Source organism: Pinus tabuliformis, chromosome X, assembly GCF_031772625.1.
Source record: "Pinus tabuliformis cultivar Carrire ecotype Pingquan chromosome X, CPIR1, whole genome shotgun sequence".
Taxonomy (NCBI): Eukaryota; Viridiplantae; Streptophyta; class Pinopsida; order Pinales; family Pinaceae; genus Pinus; species Pinus tabuliformis.
In genome coordinates, this window is record NC_142308.1 from 1,693,585,682 (window position 1) to 1,693,607,126 (window position 21,445).

Genomic DNA, 21,445 nt, shown 5'->3' on the forward strand with positions numbered 1-21,445 from the left:
CAACATCCTGTATTGCTACCCATGGCTCTATCACTGCCACTGCTACATTTGTACTGCAACTCCCCCTGCATCCATGTTGTTGTTGGTCCTTCCCAACACTACATCTGCACTGCAACTCTCTCTGCATCCGTGTTGTTGCTGGTCCTTTTTCCCAACACTGCATCTGCACTACAACCCCTTCTCATTATGTCGCACTGTGCTACTGCTAACTGCTACTGCACTGCAACATCATACCCATTTTTGCTACTGAAATGGATTCTTTATCATCCCCATCTTCTCCCTGAAATAATCAAACTTGGTTCTTCCAAGCGCCTTGGTAAGGATATCTGCTACCTGTTCTCATGTAGGAGCGTAACTCAACTGTACAGCTCCTCATTGGACACCGTCTCTGACAAAGTGACATCGAATATCAATATGCTTTGACCGATCATGAAATACTGGATTCTTAGAGAGCTTGATGCAACTTTGATTATCACACATGATCATGGTCGCCTCCATCTTTCTTCTGAATAGGTTCACAAGCAGTTTTCTAAGCCATACAGCTTCGCACGAAGCTGTTCTTGCACACATATATTCTGCTTTAGCTGAGCTCAGAGCTACAGATTTCTGTTTCCTACTGCACCAAGAGGTCATTCCCAATCCAATATTGAAACTACCCAGAGGTACTTTTCCGATCCATTGAACTTCCAGCCCAATCTACATCAGTAAATCCATTCAATCTGATATCCTTACTCCTGGTGTACAAGAGAGTCCATAATCGACTATTCCCTGTATATATCTAAGAACATGTTTGGTTGTTGCCTAGTGCGCCCTCTTCTGTTCCACCATGAACTGACTGAGGGTCTTGATAGCGTAACAAATGTCTGGTCTGGTATTGACCAGATATATCAGGGACCTTATGAGCCGCCTATATAAGGTGGGAACAACATCCTTGTCTTTTGATGCATCAATTTTCTTCCAGTTGGTGATCATTGGAGTAGCCATGGGTCTACAATCCTCCATCCTGAATTTCTTCAAAAATTTTGTAGCATATCTCCCTTGCCCGAGGAAGATCTCTTCCTTTTGCTGTCAAACTTCCAACCCCAAGAAATAATGCATCTATTCAAAATCTTTCATGTCAAATTCTGTGGCTAGATTCTTCTTGCAGTCCTCGACGAGCCTAGATGATCCTGTAAGGACGAGATCATCCACATATAATACTAGGATTAGAGGCTCATTCACTACAACCAGATAGTAGAGATTTGGATCTGCATCACTTTTGACAAATTCCATCTTCTGCAAGTAGCCATCAATTCGACCATACCATGCTCTAGTGCATGTTTCAGCCCATACAAGGCTTTCTTCAATCTGCATACATGGGACTTCTTCTCATGTGTCTCAGAGCCTTCTGGCTGTTCAATGTTACCTCTTCTTCTATCACCCCGTTCAGAAATGTTGTTTTGACATCCATCCGATGAATCTCCCATCCCATCTGTGCTGCAAGAGATATCACGGTTCTAATAGATGTATACCTGGCTACTAGGGTGAAGGTCTCTTTGTAGTCAATTCCTTCCTTCTGAGCATACCCCTTAGCCACAAACCTGGCTTTCTATTTCTCCACACTACAGTTTGCAGTGTATTTAATCTTGTAGATCCATCTCGAACCTACCATCGATCTGTCTTGAGGCCTTGGCACTACCTCCCAGACATTGTTCACCATTATGGAGTTGTATTCCTCTAACATTGCATCCAACAAAAACTAATGTTGAGCAGCCTCCTGAAAATTGGCAGGCTCCCCATCCTGAGCTTGTAATGCCTGATATCTATCTGGTTGTTTTCGCTCCCTCTTATTGTTTCTTGCTGCACCGATGAAATCCTTTGCATCTCGCAGAATCTGACGAAGTTCCTTGCTCTTTCTTCCTCTGGTAGCAACTGCTTCTGTTAGCTCCTCCCCATCCTCTGATTCTTCCTGATCCAAGGAAGAATTCTTTACTTCCGTTGGTTGAAAAAGTTTGACCAACGGCTCATCTTTTGACTGCTCCTCAGAAGGCATTTCTCGAGATTTTCTAAAAGCCCTGTCCTCCATGAACTTCACATCTCTTCGAACTACTACCTTCCTGCTCCCTGGAAGATAGATTTTGTATGCCTTAGTGTTCTCACTATATCCCACTAGACATCCTTTCTCTACAATTTGATCCAACTTCTTGCTCTTTTCCTTGGGTATGCGGCAATATGCTAAGCTCCCAAATATCTTGAAATGACTAACTTCAGGTGTCTTCCCTATGAATACTTTTTCTAGAGTAATCTTGCCCAATGCCCAATGAGGAGTTCTATTCTGAACATAGACTGGCGTGTTGCATGCTTCTGCCCATAGGAACTTTGGCATATCCTGATCATACATCATGGCCCTAGTTGCTTCTATGATAGTCCTGTTCTTTCTTTCTGCTACTCCATTCTGCTCCGGATTGTAATGAGTTATCCACTGTCTTATGATGCCCTCCTTAGCACAAAAATCAGTGAAGTCCTTATCGACATACTCTCCACCATTATCTGAGCGCAAAACTTTTATTTTCTTCCCTGTCAGATTCTCCACCAGAGCCTTGAAATCTTTGAATCGACAGAAAACCTCGTCCTTGGTTTTCAGAAAATAAATCCAAGTTTTCCTTAAGTGGTCATCAATGAAGGTGACGAAGTACTCGGCACCACTAAGATCTTTAGTGGACATAGGTCCGCAGATATCTGAACGTATCAATCCTAGTACACTCTTGGCCCTGTTTTTACTTATAGGAAATGTTGCTTTGGCATACTTTCCCAAAGCACATCCTCTGCATACATCATCTCGTTCTGTACTAAGATTCGGAACTCCTGTTACAATTTTCCTGAGAATACTCAGAGCCCCATGGTGCAAATGTCCCATTCTTCTGTGCCCTTGGTGATTCTAGTTGTAGTCTGTACAACCTGTTACTTCTGATCCCGATCTACACTTTCTTTTTCCAGCTTGGGTGTTTGACGTATACTTTCTCCTTGATGAAGAAAACATCATAGCCCTTGCCTTGAAATTGCGACACGGAAAGTAAGTTCATCCCCAATCCTGGTACATGCAGCACATTGGTAGCACGAAACCGCTCTCCCGTTTCTGTTTGAAAAACTATGGTACCCTTCACTACTAGAGTACACTTTGCCTTATTGCCCATGGTGATCTGAAAATTCATCCTTTCCTCCTAATAATCTGAGAAACATTCCCGGATTCCCGTCATATGCCAAGTGGCTCCACTATCTATATATCATACCCTTGATGATGCAGAGCTAGTCACACAAGCAACTTCTTCTTCCAATCTGGAAGCCAACATAGAGAAATCGAAATTACTGTCTCTTGTGCAATTTTCTGAAAATCTATGCGAGTCTCCTGACATAGATCCCTTTGCCTCATGGTCTCGACCCATAATTATTTTCCCTTCTTGTCTCTGATTACTTGCTCTGATACCATGTGAAATTTCTATCACTGCAACAACTGATTTATTTTACCTACTTATTTCCCAATAAGTTATTTACGAAAAACTCTTCATCCGGATGGATTTTTCCAAAACAATTTCTGAGTTTTGGAGATCTCATGTGCTTTAGCCTTTCCACCAATTTTCATGGCTAGAGCACATTCGATGCTATCCCAATCAACACTAAACATGTTCTCAGGTATATACAAGGAGGAGTCGAGCATGGACTATTGTACACCCGAGGCAATGACATCAAAATGAGTGGGTTCACTGACGCAGATTGGGTTGGAAGTTCAGTAGTTCAAAAAAGTACAATTGGCTATTGTTTCAACATTGGATCAGGGATGACCTCTTGGTGCAGTAGGAAATGGAAATCTATGGCTCTTAGCTCAGCTACAACAGAATATATGGCATCTAGTACAACTTCATGCGAAGCCATATGGCTTAGGAAATTGCTTAGGGATCTATTCAGGAGAACGATGGAAGCAACCAGGATCATGTGTGATAATCAAAGTTGCATCAAGCTCTCTGAGAATCCAGTATTTCATGATCGGTCGAAGCACAATGATATTAGGTGTCACTTTGTTAGAGACTGTGTCCAACGAGGAGCAGTACAGTTGAGATACACTCCTACAGGAGAACAGGTGGCAAACATCCCCACCAAGGCTCTCGGAAGAACAAAGTTTGTTTATTTCAGGGAGAAGATGGGGATGGTAAATAATCCATTTCAATGGCGGAAATGGATAAGTGTCGGGAGTTGCAGTGCAACAGTTAGCAGTGGCAGTGCTATGGGAAACATGATGCAGCATGTTGAGAGGGAGTTGCAGTACAGATGTAACAATGACAGTGGAAGTGTCATGGGCAGCAGTATAGAAAGCAACAGTGCAATGGATGTGGGGCAACAAGCCTAGCATCAGCATAGGTACCGATGTGGAAAATCAATGTGATGTTTCAGTGATGAAGCATTACTAGAGCACATTCCTCGCTAAGAGGGAGTGTTGATTTTTGGCAGCATCGGATGTGTTCTAGCCTTGAAATTTGAAGGAGAGGCTAAGGCGCATGAGATCTCCAAGACCCATAAATCATTAAACTGCTCCAAATTTTTTGAAAACTTAGAGAGAGGTTTCTCATACCCCAACCAACAAAACCTACAAAAAAATATCACGAACCCAAGTGGTAGAATGTCTTCCCCAAATTACTGCGCCCTACTCTAGAAATATTGTTGTTGTTGGCTAGATTCAACCTTCTATTTTGGCCCTCAAAAGTGCAAAGAAAATTCAACCAAATTAACTGGAGCCTCTTCTCATAAAACCCACAAAATTCCAAAAATCTCTTAGGCTAATTCCCACTGACCCAGAATGCCCAAAATACTACGAAATTGCCCAGCTAATGAGTTTTGCGCCCAACCCAAAATTCCTACTACAATAGCTCTAATTTCCTCGCTCAAACTGTTGGAAATTCTTTTGCAATATTCTTCTGAGAATGAGTGAGAAGTTTCAGCACAACTCCTGCTCGAAATATCCTCTTCAAACCCCTGCGTTGTATGGTGAACTAGAAAATGCTTCAGCGGGCCCTAGAGAGGAAAAATTCGGCCCTCTAAATAGCAGTGCTCTCAGCCCGGAAAATTCTCAAGAGAAACTCGTCCTCCCCTAAGGAAATTTCCTGCAAATTCTCTAGCCCAAATTCCACCGGTTAGCTACTCTCCTAAGCTCCACAAATTCTTCTTCTACGTCCTCCTCAAATTCACACTAGTTGAAAATATGTTGCGAACCGACTCTCCGAATGGTAGAATTTTTCTCTCAACTTCTCTCCTAGGGTGACACTCGAAGTTCACCGAAGAAGAGGTGGAATTCCCGCTTGGAAATTCCTTGTGCTAAACAACACTAGTTAACTTGGCTAAGCAGCTCAAGCAAACTCTCTAGTTCTGAAAATGAAATGCCAAAAAGATGTCCAAAATGAGACTCTTCTCTCCCTTTTATAATTGTTGTTCATCTATTCCTTGTGGGCTCCACCAATTTCAACCTCCCTTTCTCACTTCTTCCTTGTGGTTCAATTTTCCCAAGGGGGTTCAATTTTCTTTTTTGAGTGGCCCCCACAACCCATTACCACTTTAATTTTATTTTTCCTAAGTTTAGCCTTCTTTTCTCTCCAAAAATTAAATTGAGCCTCCACAACCCACTTTTCCTAAGTTTATTTGTCGAAATATTTATCCCGTTGGAAATACTGAGAGGGGGGTGAGTCAACGTTTATTTTCAATTGTTACTTTTACCAGTTAGATCATTTATATTTAGAACACAAAATGAACAACAAGAATAAATGCTTTTATTAATTCCTTTTTCACAATAAATCAAGTACAATGTATATAGGGTTCCAACCCTAGATGAAGACACCAATCTTCAATCTCCCAGGCTCCAACCTATTGCCAAGCACCAACTTGGACTTTAGTGAGGCTCTGACCTCTAGGGCACCAACTCTATCTTCCCAAGGCATCAACCTTGCATTTAGACGCACCAACCCCTCTCTGGTACAGGCTCCGACCTGGTTTCTTGAGGACACCGATCCTCTAGGGCTCCAACCCTATCCTCCAAGACTTCGATCTTGTTACTTTGAGGCTCCAACCTCTAGGGCTCCAACCCTATCTTTGGTACAGGCACCAGCCTGGTCTTTTTGAGGACACCTATCCTCTAGGGCTCCAACCCACAACCTCAATTCTTCAATATAAGATTACTAGTTCTTCATGACTCCCAATATCATCTGCAATGAGCCCTAACAATATCTTTGCCAACACTGCCTTCTCCAAATCACTTCATCAATGATAACCTTGTCTTCTTAGAAGGTATCTCCACAACTCTTCATGTTACCCAAACAAAACTTCTTCAAGGTCACCTCATGAGGACTTTAGTCATGCATTACAAAGTTAACTAATGTCTTCAAGAATGTTTTCACGATCTGCTTTTACAAATGTTCTTCAAACTGTGCAAAAATGCTTTTACAAAGGACCCACAAGATTATTCTTCAAGTTGCTTCATAAATTGCCACCTTCGTAAAAATCCTTCACTGTTCCTTAATCAAATGTACTTACAGTTTCACAAGACTGAACTTAAAAGTTACAACAGTATGTTGTCGCTTACTCCAAAGAATTGGTTGTTTACAAGATTGACAGATGTGCTTTCTACTATGCTTCTACAGTCCCAAGAAGGAACCTTCAACAGTCTCCAATAAGATGCCAAAACAGTCCGAGAGGAAGCCTTCAACAGTTGTTCAAGTTTTTGATACCTTTTGTACAATCCAGAGCAGTAGATGAAGCTCTATTCAACAAGAAGGCTACTCTTGATTGCTACTCTACACATTCAACGTCTAATACATTTTAGAGTATACAACTTAGCGTCAAAGGTATTTTTGAATTTATATTGACATTTGGTTATTTATATAAAATTTAATGAGGGAGAGACGTCATATTTAGAGAGGCCGACATGATTTGTGGAGCCCACAAATGTTAGACATGTTCAAAGTTAATATGACTCATACCTCCAGCATACAATGTGTACATTGTTTAAAATCAACGTTTTAGGAGATGTTGTGGGGTCCATTATCTAACAATGTTACCTCTTCATTTTTTTAATAATGTCCAATGATTTTAGATTAGTGAAACATTCAAGTATATATGTCCCCTATATATATTCCTTGTATATATATTTCAAGAGTTAGGGTATGGTTCAAATTAATATTTTTAAGTGTATAGGTAATACTTGTATAGTATATGGTGTTTGTAATTTGGGACATAGTAACTTAGGGTTAGGGTTTGGCAATAGTCTTTAGGGTTGTATTAACAAGTAGATTCATACTTGGAGGTTTTTCATTAGGGTATGTCTAGGGTACATGTCTAGGGTTTCTTCATTAGATCATGCATCAACTATTTAGGGTTTGTCATCATATAGACAGAGATATATAGCTAGGGAATTTACCAGTGTTCCACGGGGACTCGCCCCCACCGCTAGGGGTCTAGTTTCCTCACTCCCCCGCGCTCCGGGGACTTGGGGACGAGTAGGGGACGTTTCCCCACGCTCCCAAAAATGAGGAAACTCAGGGGGACGTGCCAGGGAGTCGTTTCCCTTTCCTGAGGGGACGTTTCCGAAAAGGGGGACGAGGGGGGACGTGGGCGTTTCCGAAAAGGGGGACGAGGGGGGCACGTGAGGGGACGTGGGGGGGCGAGGGGGGACGTGGCACACGTTTATGCAAAAAAACGATTTTAATTAACTTAAAGCTAAAACTAATCTTTAATTAACAGTTAAACTAAGCGTAGGGTTTTGGAATTTAGCTGTTTCATGTTATAAAAACCGCATCGTGAACACAGAACAACACACTCACAGCCTTCACTGAGCGCTCCACTCACAGCCTTCGATTTCACTGTTCAGATTCTAGAACTCCTCCCTCCCTCCGGTCGAGCATCGTGCAAGCAGCACCCCCCGTCGAGCATCGTGCGAGCAGCACCTCCCATCAAGCATCATGCGAGCAGCGCTGCGTGCGAGGAGCGATCTGCTACAGCCTAACAGGTAAGTAACAGTTCATGAGCATTTGTGTAACTGCGTTTACATCTCTGCATTCACTTGATTTGATCAAGGATCGAGCTTCTTATTTTAATCGTTATACTCAGAAATTTTAAATGACCGAGACCATCAAATGCAAACAGGTTGCAGAGAGGTAATGCATTGTATTCACTTGCTCAATCCCATCCGCATGACACCGAGACCTTTTCTATAATCAACCTCAACGTGTATTGAGTTGCTATGCTTCAAAGGGGATGAATATGTTTGCAAGTATTAGCTAGTTTGAAGTGCAAAAGTATGTAGCCTTAATGCCACCGAAAATTAGAGTGATCCACCTATAATACGAAACTTAAGCCCTGATTTGTTGCTTCAGTAGAGAACAGAGAAATTCACTTCTTATTTCTGGAATTCGAGCTAACAAAAATTGAGCTCTAAATTCAGAGTTCAAGGCCGAAAGCTTGGGATAGACCTTCATCGTTCAAATGCTATTCTAGTAGACCTGTAATCAACCAAACAAGAATAAAGCCCTAACCCTTAAAAGATTCCTTCATTTTGCTCTTGTAGGGTGATCAAAGAGTTCAAATGATAATTCGTTAATATCTTCACATCTTTTTATATTTTCATCAAGATACATCACATCTCAATTTATATTCTAAGTAGGAGCAAAGGATTTCTCATATGAACGTTGGAAGGGATTTCAATTTTCATGAACGTTGGAGGTAATACTTCCTTGTGAATGAAGAAAGACCCATGACTTTAGACTCCCATGTCCCTTATCCAAATGTAATCCTGTACTGTAGGAACTTGATATCTGCTATTGAATTTTCCTGATTTAGGCTGCTGTTTTTTTTCATTTTTTTTTAATTTCTTTTTTTATCATTATGTTTTGAGTGTTCATTGTGTTTAAAAAAGAAAATTGAAACTGTTTTTGTTTATAATTTGAAACTGTTTTTGTTTATAATTAGAATTTTAAATTTATTATTTTATATGATATTAGAAATTTAGATAATGATATTCATATCAATGATCATGCTTTGCAGCTTTTCAATTCAAACCAAATTGTCATAGTGGACTCAATTAATAAATTATATTTTATATTTATAAGTTTTTAAAACCTTGACGCTCCCCTACGTTTCCTAAAAAATGGTGGGGAGCTTTTGCATAGGCCGCTCCCGCGCCCCCTCGCTCCCTCACCCCCTCGTCCTGGAACCTTGGTGGAACATTGGAATTTACATCATCTTCATGCTTAGGGGATTCGCCTAGGGTTTGTTAGGGCAACATCATGTATCACAAGAATATTTCCATCTAGGCCAATGCCATATTGACATCAATGACAACCTTGACCAACATATTCATCACCAAAATTACAAAATTGAGGATTTTACTTAGCAAAATTATTTATTGGGGACATGACAAGGTTTGTGGTCAAAGTGCCCAGACTTCCTCTATTTTTGTGCCCTCCAATTTGTCTTAGTCATATAGGAAAATCCCAAGAGAAATCATAGTTAAAATCAGTCAAAATGCCCATAGTCAATGCTAGTCAATGCCCTGAAATAGATATGAAATTCAACCAATCAAGAAAACACTTGTCCCTTCACACGTGTGAGAGATCCCTACAATTCCTGAACTGTACGAACCAATCAAATGAGGAGAGAGAAGAATGCGTTGTGTTGTGTGATGCCAAATGAGGAGGACTTGACTTGTACTAACATGCATTGGAGGAGGGCTTGTTTAGCTTCTAGGCTACCCTAAACAAATGTGCCAATGTGGGTTTCATCATCAAAAATATATTTTTCCTTGTCCAAATTGAGTGCTTCAAAAGTCAATTTTGGTCCTCTCAGAAAGAGGAATCTAATCCAATGGCTGGAATTTGTCACTGAGCTGCCAAATTCACAAGTTGAAACCTCAAAGAGCTAATTAAAAGATGTATGTTGATTTTTTGCTATATGGAGGAGGAATCAATCACTTTTTATAGTAGAGGGTATAGACCTTAAAAGGTCGACTTACCCACAAAGGAGGGAAGCGAATTTTAATTTCAAAATTTAAATATTGGAATCAATATTTTATGAGTCTAACTTGCTCTTTTAGGAAACAAGATTAAAGTCAAATACACTGATGCCAAAAGCCATTTCGATGAAACTTTATTTAATTTCAAATTTGACTCTTGGTTGGAGCCAAATTTTCTTCCTAATTTTGAACTTCTAAATATCAATAATATTCCTGTTTAATATCAATAATGAATTTATCCTTTAATTATGTGATGCAACATCATCCACCTATTGGGGCTTATATCTTTCGAAGACCATATTTTTCGAACCGTGAAGAGCCACAAAACGTGCCATATATTGTTGGAATCAGCATAACAAGGAGCATCAACTAACAATGGTCACAGAGGAAAATTCACCAATCTTTGTCCTCAAAAATCTTCAACAAGTACAAAGCTATTTGGAGCTTCAAAGGCTTCTTCCTTCGGAGTTTCCAACTGATGTAATCCTAGACAAATATTAAGAGTGTTCAAGAACCAATGTTGACATCAATGACAACACCATTCAACATATTCCATATAAAAACAAAAGAAGAAAAAGAATTTATTATTATTATTTCATTAGTCAAACATGTTCTTCATGCTTCTAGGGTTTATTGAGTCAAAAGAATATTTGTCATGAATCAATCCTATTGTCCTTGAGTCAAGTCCCATTTGGAGTTTTGGAAGAAAAAGGAAAAAGAATTTTATTTAAATCATAAGAGTCTGTTATGAATAAAATATATATAAATAATATAAATAAACAATAATGATAATAATAGTTAATTAAACAATAATTATTCACTGAAAAGGCATGTCTCTAGAGACATGACCATTCATGAAGGGCACCTACCTGGCTATATAAGTGGGCCCTCATTTGTAACAATCATCATCTCACTTGTATTCAAATATTCTTATATATAAATTACTTATCCTACAATGGATGTTCTTGCCTTCGAAGTATTCTGAAGATTATTACAGAATACGAACTTTGTTCATAACATTGGTATTTATATATATTTTAATCATAAAAGGTTCTAGATTATCATATGTGAAGCTATATTTTACTTCTAATTGTTGTTGGTGGATGCTAGGAGTTGCATGCAAAGACCTAATTATGAGAAGCCATATGGAAAGGTTCACTTATCATATGAGTGTTTCTCCTCTTAACTCCATTTGATGTGATATTTCTGAATGCATTGTCTTGCATCAATCGAATTGTTAAGAGTGGTTGTTGGATCAACACTTCATTGTAGGACTTTCAAAACAGTGCTTGAGTTTGCTACCTTTTAAAGGCCCCTCCCAAGTACATTTATTCATTATTTAGCAGCAAGTTGAAAGTTATTGTGGCATGTATAACAGCTTTATGTGCTTTATCATTCCTGAATTGCTCTCTTTGGCTTGCCATCTTCACTCAATTGGCCCATAATTGGATAGCCACTAGTCCCCTATCTTCTGTAACCCTTTTACTCTCATTATACTACAAAAGGACACCAAAACTTTGTTTTGCTAGAGCTATCTATTTATATCAGCATTGAGCTTCATTGATTAATACTTTACAGCAGTTGCCCAATCCTCCTGCTAATCCAATAGAAAATTCTAAACAAAAAACCATAAAATGTCAAGGCAAAACATGTAACAAAGCCATCACGTGGGGTATACAATCACAATGTCACCCTGGGACCATGGCAATCACAATTCAGACCAAAAATATATGAACCTAACCTCAAACCCACACATCACTTCTTTTATCTACCTCAGAGCGTTCCTTGTCTACTTCCATAGGTGCCTTTCTCGTCGAGCGCTCTGCCTCCATCTGCTTAGCTCTTCCCTGTAGTGTAGCCCTGTCCTGCACATACAGTTAAAGCACATTATCATTTCCAAACCTTTCAGCATTCTATTCAGCTGAACACGGTACAGCAGATGGCAAAGTGAAAGAAATAAATAGTGGCTAAACCGGAAGCATGATTAATGTTGGAGAAAACAAATAAAAGGCACCTCTCCTGTAGTTGAAAGGATTGGCTCCATATCGGAATCCAAATGACCCATAACTCTCCTGAAAATATAAGTGAAACTTGTATTAAAAAGTAATGTTAAAACAGACAATGGAAAGGCATTCATTAGAAAGACATTCAATGACAGAAGATATACCTACCTTGAGTTTTCACTCTTAGCAAGATGCCTGGACATTATAGAAGCCTGCATGTTTAATACAAGTTAATGAAGCATAAATACAGAGAAATGAAATAACTCTACGCAAGTAAAGAAAAGTCCTGGCAGCAAAAGTATTCATTTTATTTATCAAATTTCTGATTGAATTATCACCAATTTATCAAAATGTTAGGCACCTGCAGGCTAATTTTTCCTGCAGTAATGCCTGACTATATAATGCCTATTACGGAATTATTTCATAACAATGCTTGTACTACACATTACCTATTCATTTTTTATATTTAACTTCCTACATACAAAGACTACAGGTTGCATAGAAATTTTGTCATCTACTGGCCACAGGATCTTTAATGGATTCCTCTCCTACTGGAAACAAACCCCAGCAGTCCATTTCCCGTTGGAAATGCTTCCAAAATCCAGAAGCCTAGGAAATGGCTTGGAATTCTTAGTACCATTCCTTCAATATAGATATACTGGGAAACATTTCAGTACTTTTTTCCAAGCATTTCCTGATTTTGACAGGTCTTCCTCATCATTCTGAAAAGCTTTCCTCCCATTACCTCCCAAACCTGTACTTCAAGTGGAAATCACTAAAACAGAAGTGCAATTTCAAGGGGTTTTTCATTGTCACCACAACAACACCCTCTCTGGAACGAACAAAGTTCGTTCTTCAAATTAAATACTCCAAAAGACTTGGAATATGTAGATTTCCATTGAAGATACCAGAGTATATATTAAAAATGTATGAATGAGAATGATGATACAATTGAAATTGAGGGCCTGCTTAGACATGCCTCTTTGTATAACTAATTATTATTATGATTATTATTTACTATCTATATTTATTAGTTTTACATAAATTATATTCATAACATTGTCTTCCACCTCAAAAAGCTTTGTCCTCAAAGCTCACTGATGAAAATGTTTGATCTCTTTTCTGTCACAAATGCTTTCTCATCTCGAAACTATCATCTTTGTTGATACAAGTTGATATGATCCTTGGAGTGATATATAAAATTGTTGCATAGAGAAAGGGTCTGACCATCATAAATTAATCTTCAGTGGAATCTTTCGATTACTAAAAAGTTGTGATGAATTGTTGTCACTGAACTGGATTGTACTTCAATATTATTCGGAACATCAGATTGTTGTTTCTGTTCTGAATGGTACAGATACGTAGCTTGGTTGAGTTGTCTACTCTCGTGATTCAAATGTCAATAGGGAATTCTTTTGGATTGACTTTCCCTTATTAGGTGTGTGGCAATTTTTTTATTTTCTTCTGGTACCGTGTTTGTTGAGTTAAGTACAAAAATTTGTTTGGAATTTTCATCATCTGAATTGCAACATGTGAATGTATTTTTCCTTCAACTGACTTAACCTCTTCTTGAGTTGTGATATTGACATCAATGGTGAGTAGTCTCGTGTTGGTCAATGGCATTCATTAATGGTCAGTAGTCCAACAATTTATTTTCTATGTTTGACATTGACACATCTATTCACATAGATAAGAATTATGCCATCGAGTGGGAACGAATGAAGACTACATGATTTCAACAGTTTGCAGCAGGACTCAATTCAGCAGCCATAGCAATAAAGATTCCAATCTCATCCTCAATTCATACAACCAAGGGAAAGAAGAAGCAGATCAGATTTTTTTACTTCATACTCCATGATCCAGTAGCAGCGACCACAGTCTTTGATATACGTAACTTGTCCACTTTTCAGGTAAGTGAAAGTATGTAATTTTCTAATTTTTAATCATGTAATTCCTTGAATGCAAAAATTCTGATTTTGGAAAATCCCTCACCACATTCATATCCGCTTTTTCATTTGCAAGAAAACTGAAAACACCTAAAGTTGGGGGGAAGGGATATTCATATTTCATGCCACATGTCACATTTCATTGCATTCTAACCAACATATTTTTCCCAAATCAACTATTATTGCATTTTCTGTATTCAAGCTTCTGTTATCCATAATGAATTAAGCAAAGTCTTCCGGTAGAAATCACATAAGAGAATTTTTTGGCCGACGCGTTTTGAACCAACAAATGTGGTTCATCATCAGGACCAGATGAAGAGGCAGACCATGGCAAAGGCTTAAATAGAGAGCAATGTAGAGACATAATTTCAAGTAACGACTATATTCGAACAAATATTTAAATTATAATATTAATTTATTAAAATATTAAAAACAAATATTTAAATAATAATATTTAAATTATAATATTAATTTATTAAAATAGTCGTTACTTGAAATTATGTCTCTACATTGCTCTCTATTTAAGCCTTTGCCATGGTCTGCCTCTTCATCTGGTCCTGATGATGACCCACACCTGTTGGTTTGAAACACGTCGGCCAAAAAATTATCTTATATTATTGCATTTTTTATTCAAAAAGTTTATATGTTTTGCAATGATCCATTGATGAGCACAATAAATGGTTGATAGCCACTATGGGACTTAAAAATGAATTCTCAATGTTTTCAAGTATTTTGATGCAACAAAAATAACGAAAGTATTGTTACACAAGAACGAATACTCATAAAGTTTTGGTTGTCACACAAGAACAAACGATAAAAAATATATGTCGCAATCAAATGTATTTCAAAGTACGCTTTGCAAAAAGAATAAAATTATCAAATGATATGATTATGCAAAGTTAAAAATGAACCAATACAAAGTCAAAGCTCATATAAAAGCAAAACATTTCAAGAAGATCAACTTATGATTAAGGGAATCAATGCAATAGTTGCATGAAGACATGCAACATCTTCAGTTGGGGGTAAGTTGGGTCTCCAAAATGTCATCCACTTTCACCTTCATTTCCATCATTTTACCCTCATTCCGTAACTCTATAGCCCCATAACTTTACATTAAGTAACCATTTTCATCATTATATGGGTTTATCATTATTATTTTCCAAGTCATTGATTTTAAGTATTATAAGTGAATTTGTGATTAAATGTTAGGAAATTAACATATTTTCATATATATCTAAAAGTGTTATGATTTTTGTGATATTGTAGGCCTACTTGGAGATTCTAGAAGGGTCCTACTTGGCCATCCAACCACAAATTCGAATTTCAAATTCCAACTCATGAGGTTTTGTGGAATAACTGTAGAAGATGTGGATCATTAACTATGCACGTCCAAAGGAGAAGAATCATGGATAAGAGGATTTTGAGAGGATTTGTATCTTATATTTTTAGGAGATTGGTTGTAACCACAAGAGATAAATGTGGATTTAGGAGAGATCTAAGGATCTATATTTATTGTATAGTTATCCTCATTTTTTGTATAAATAGGAGTGCACCCTTCATACAAAGGATTGTCAAGTTGTTAGATGCAAGTTAGAGGTTGTGAGTGTTAGTGTTAGTTGTTAGTTGCTAGTTGGAGGTTCCAAGTTCCATCCATGTGGTTTGTAAAGTGAGGAGAGAGAATTGTTGTAATATCTTGTAACTCATTTTATGAAATACATACTGCCACTTTGATCTCCAAGATGTGATAGTTTGTTTAGTGTGCTTGCTGAGGAATGGAGGGCCCCCATCAACCACAGTTTGCACATCTTTGTACATATTGGTAACATAGTGTAGTTGTTTTATTTCATTTATTTTCATGCAAGTGTGTTTTTACTTTCAGCAAGTGTGATTTCATTTCAGTAAGTGTGATTTACTTTCTAGTAAGTGTGATTTCAATTATGCAAGTGTAGTGTGATTTCAATTTCAAGCATGTGTGATTTCCTTTATGCAAGTGTGATTTCAATTTCTTTATATTTGGTTTGGTTTGATTCGAATTAGATTGATTTAATTTGTTTTGTAATTAGTTTTAATTGCATTAGATTAATCTAATCTGAAAGATAACCACCTAGTACATATAGTACAGGTATACCTCGTCAGTTTACGAAACCCCGGGTTGACAAATTAAATGACAGGGATTCAACTTACAATTAAATCACCCAACAATTCATTTACTTCCCAAGTCTAATATCCATTTGCTCTGATACCAAATGGAATGAACAAAGTTCGTTCTTCAAGTTAAATACTCCAGAAGACTTAGAATACGTAGATATCCATTGAAGATACCCAAATATATATTAAAAATGTATAAATGATAATGATGATACAATTGAAATTGAGGACCTAATTATATACCTTATGCAGGTGTCCCTTTATGAATGATCATGTCTCCTTAGACATGCCTATTTGTTTAACTAATTATTATTTAATTACATATTATTATGATTATTATTTATCATCTATATTTATTACTTTTACATAAATGATATTCATAACACTTTCTCACTTTAGGCTAGTTCTCCTCTAGCACAACGAGGGTTTCCCTACTACAATGTATGATAAACTTTAGAGAATAAATGGATGTGTGAACTGAGACTAATGCCTTCCAATCTAGGGCAAATAGAATCAAGGCATCAATCTATAAGGGCAGTTTTGATAAATGATTATGGCAAAATAAAGCTAGTACTGCATGCTACAATCAGCCTTAATTTTCTGTTTACAATTGAAGAAAAATAGCTGAGAATTCCTGGATTAAGGTGATCCTCTTAGGCAAGTAATTGACATAAGTGTGTGTGCTACCATGACAAACAAAATTTGCAACAACTCTTACTAAGATGATAGATACAAAGGTGCATGAAATTGCCCTTTAAAAATGACCCCTTAAATAAGCTTTGGCAAATACTTTTCAGCAGCAATATTCAACAATTTGATATGAAAATGTAATGCATCACATTCGAAAGAAACAACCATTAACTTTATCACTGACTTCAAAAGATATTCAATAAGCTTCTAGAAGGAGAAAATCTTTATATATATTTGAGTGTAATAGTCATAAAAATATCAATATCAATAAATAAATAAAAATAATAAGTATAATTAGTCATAATAGAAGAGCATGTCTAAAAAGGGCATGACCCTTCATTAAAGGGCACTCCCACCTAGGTATATATATGTAATGTCTGTTATGTTTTTGAGTTGCGAGAAGATTCCAGAATACCAATATGCGCAAATACAACCCAAAACATAGAACAAAATGAGAAAAGCAACAAGCATTTATTATCCAGAGATGAAAGCAATGTTCACTTGCCTCTTCGAGGGGGCAACCTCCAGCAGAGTAGAGCTCGATTACAAAATAAAACACGACACTCCACAATGGGGAGTCTCTATCCTTTATATAGGATTCATACATACAATACCATGGGTCATTACCATGGTTCTCTCAATACCATCTATCTAATACCATGGCCTGTTTGCAACTAATTGTGGTCCCTTTCTTAAATGCGGGTCAACCACTTACAATTATTAATACAGGCATTATTGAATCTTTAATTAACTATAACTATAACTCGACCTTATTACATATGTAAAAGGGTTAGGGTTGGACCCTAACATACCCTCCCCCATAAAAAGCAGCCTTGTCCTCAAGGCTGAAGCTGCGGAAACTACTGAAGAATAATGGTTGGTTCCCAGGTCGCATCTTCTGGAGAGGTGTCTTTCCACTTGACGAGGACTTCCTTGATTGTGCAGCGGCGCAGATGTCGTTCTTGCGTATCGAGGACCTGAACAGGTTGGAGCCAAAGTGAACCTTCTTCATCCAATTCAGGTAGACTGATTTGAATTCTACAATTGTTCTCCACTACTTTCTTGAGGGATGATACATGGAAGACTGGATGGATTTTTGAAGTTGGTGGCAATGCTAGCTTGTAGGCGACTGCTCCAATGCGCTGAAGTATTTGATAAGGTCCGTAGAATTTTGGAGCTAATTTTTGGCAGCCCTTTTCTTTGAGCGATGTTTGCTTATATGGTTGTAGCCACAGGAATACCTGATCCCCTTCTTGAAATGTGTGCTTTGAACGATGTTGGTCTGCCTGTTGCTTCATGCGATTCTGAGCTTGATGGAGATTATCTTTGAGACGGGCTAGCATGGTTGCATGGTTCTGTAGGAGTTGATCCACTGCTTGCACCTTAGAGCATCCAAGGATATAAGAAGTAGGTGAAGGTGGGAGTTGACCATACACTGCTTCATATGGAGTCATCTTGGTGGCTGCATGATAGTTAGTATTATACCACCATTCAACTAGAGGTAGCCACTGTACCCATTGATGTTGCTTTTCTGAAGTGAAGCACCTTAGGTATGTCTCCAAACATTTGTTGACTGCTTCAGTTTGACCATCAGTTTGGGGATGATAGGAAGTACTTAGTTGGAGTTGGGTGCCTTGTAGCTTGAAAAGTTCTTGCCAAAAGTTACTGGTGAAAGTCGGGTCATGATCAGATACAATGGAAGTGGGCATGCCATGTAGTTTGAAGATCTGGTCCATGAAATCTTGAGCCACCAAAGTGTTGGAAATACTGAGAGGGGGGGTGAATCAGTGTTCCTTTTTCAACTATTGTTTTACCAGTTAAAACATTTATATTCAAAACACAAGATGAACAACAAGAGTAAATGCTTTTATTAATATAATATTTGCAATAAAATATATACAATATATAAATGGTTGCAATCAGTTGCCAAGCACCAACTTGGACTTTTGTGAGGCTCCAACCTCCAGAGCACCAACTCTATTTTTGTTAAGGCACCAACCTTAGACTTAGGAGCACCAACTCCCAAGACATCAATCCTTCCAGTTCTGAGGCACCAACCTCAAAGACACCAATCCTTCCAGTTTCTGAGGCACCAACCCCAAGGACACCAATTCTTCCAACTTCTGAGGCACCAACCTCAAGGCCTCCAACCCAATCTTGTCAAGGCATGTTTGATAGTAATGTTCTGCGCTCAAAACTCTTCTTTACTGAGTCCTATCTGTTTACAGCTTCACTGTAGTCTCCATGCTACAACATCAATGGCAACTAGTCTTCTTATGAAGGAGTCTTTACAACTCTTCATACTGTCCACACAGAGTCTGCAATAGCCATCATGATCTCTGATAATGTCTCCACACAGCTTTAGTGAGTCTACTATTAGCTGCACTAAGCTCTGCACAAGAACCAACCTTCTGTTCAAGCATCTATTCTCACTGTCACAGTAAATGCTTCAGCATGACTGCTTCTCTGTTGGCTACTTCTCCCTTCAAACAATGTCAGATAAAACATTATTTATTACATCACAAAATTGTTCTACAGACTGCATTGTGTACCTGATTAATTCATCACAGGTCTGAGTCTTTCACAGGGTAACATGATCAACAGAGATGCTCTTCCTTCGAATGCCTCCTGTCCTATTGGACCTTCGGCCCTTTTCTGTCCTACTGGACCTACGGCTGCCTCTGTTTCTTCCAGTTTTTTCAACAACAACATTCAACTTTCCTTGTTCTCTGTTTTTGTATCTTCCTAATGCCTCTGACCGTCGGTTTCCTCTTTCCACTGGCTCTTCGGCTTCCTCCTCGGTCGTTGTAGTTTCCTCTGCGCTCGCTTGATCCTTCAGCTTCCCTCCTCGATCGCTATAGTTTTCTCTACCTATTCGAATTAACCAATGCTTCACGGACACGTTAATTCAAAAGAGTAGGCCGAATTACACAGGAAATGATGCTTATTAAACAATATCAGAGAGGTCCTTTTTTTTCTTTAATAACATTCATACACAGGAATTTGTTGTTTACGGAGAGACTGTACCAATCAAGAGGTCCCCCTGCCACGTCACCATCACAATCGCAATCGCCATCGTTCAGGCCCACTAAACTATCAGAACTGTTATTATAAGCTTTTGGCCTAAAAAAGCCTCGGGCAATACAAATATTGAAATACACAGGAATATATGGAAAAACCCGACCAAAACGCTTATGGGCGAACTTCAAAATCATTACACCCGCATCTATACCTGCATCCGGTCCGCTCCTCCACAACATTATCGCAATCAGCAATCGCGGCTTCCGGAAGTCTTTTATAACTCGAGCTCATGACATTGCCAATGGCCGATGGTCGATTCTCCTGCGGATGTGATATGATATTAAGCAGCAGTTGATAACCCCTTTGGGTCCGTGTGTAATCGCAATCGGCAGTTTCAGGGGTGATAGCCCTTTGTGTATTGCGATATGCGAGTTCCGATGGGTGGATGCAATATAACAATAGAGCCTTTCATAATGTTGCAGCGGGTCCGCAACGTATCGCAGTATATATATATATATATATATATATATATATATATATATATATATATATATATATATATCTTGCAATTCGCAGGTTTTAATGTGGCAAGGCTTAGAGCCAGAATATATTAAATACACTGAAAAGAATGCTTCAGAACACTTATATATATATCGCACATGTATATCGCAGTCGGGGGTTTCGAGTAGTGGCACATAGTAGAACCCGCCAATTATAACTTCTTTGATATATATATACTTTCCGCCTCCAATAGTGTATTTCGACATATATATATATATATATATATATATATATATATATATATTCTGCCTCCGATAGTGTATTCCGATATATATATGTTTTCCACCTCCGATAGTGTATATTGCATATATATATGTTTTCCGCCTCAGATAGTGTATATTGCACATATATATTATATAATCTTCCACCTCCTTTAACTCTTCTGCATATGCTCCTCCGATATGTTCTTCTTTGCAATATATATGACATATATATATGGCTCCTCCGATAGTTCTTCTTTGGCATATATATGGCTCCTCTTGTAGCTCCGATAGCGTTGTTTATGCTCCTCCGATATGTTAATTCCTTTGATGACTTCTTCCTCTCGATTCTCCTTGGGCATGTATTACATGCGATGCTCCTCCGATGTGGCTCCTCTTGCTCCAATGTCTTTTCCGATATGCCTCTCTTGCTCTGATATTCTGCAATACTCTTAAGCATAAGTGATAGCTTTGATATGCCTCCTTTGTTAACTCCTTCGTTAACAAACTCTTACTCATGGCTTGGCTTTCCTGATGGCCTTGCTCCTGTCTCTTCATGGATCTGCTTTGCTTCTCCTTCATGGATCATCTAGTATCTAAAATATTGCCATATTGACATCGATGACAACCTAGGTCAACAATCTCCCCCTTTGTTATTGATGGCAATATTATTCTTCTCTCCCACTTTGACATCAATGGCAAAGGAGTGCTCTGGGACTCACCCTATCAAACTGCTTCTGTTCTTTATGAATAATAGATCTTCATGGGTCTGTGACTCCCCCTTTCATAGTGCTCTTCTTTTTACTCAAGATAGAAGGATTGATGCTTTATCATCAATTGCACATTATCCCC

The 21,445-nt window shown here is 38.2% G+C and overlaps 1 protein-coding gene across 2 annotated transcripts in view; it reads right to left on the minus strand.

The window, feature by feature from the left end:
- The window catches only part of LOC149146516 (uncharacterized), a 317,259-nt gene that overhangs the window by 62,149 nt on the left and 233,665 nt on the right, over nucleotides 1–21,445 (minus strand). The window contains exons 14-16 of one of the 2 annotated variants that reach the window (XM_089447797.1): nucleotides 12,196–12,239; nucleotides 12,039–12,096; nucleotides 11,766–11,889 (exon numbers count right to left, since the gene is read on the minus strand). In XM_089447797.1, the coding sequence (XP_089303923.1) occupies nucleotides 11,767–11,889; nucleotides 12,039–12,096; nucleotides 12,196–12,239 (225 nt within the window). In that variant the 3' untranslated portion in view covers nucleotide 11,766. The remainder of the gene's footprint in view (nucleotides 1–11,765; nucleotides 11,890–12,038; nucleotides 12,097–12,195; nucleotides 12,240–21,445) is intronic. The other variant, XM_089447798.1, reaches the window with a different exon arrangement.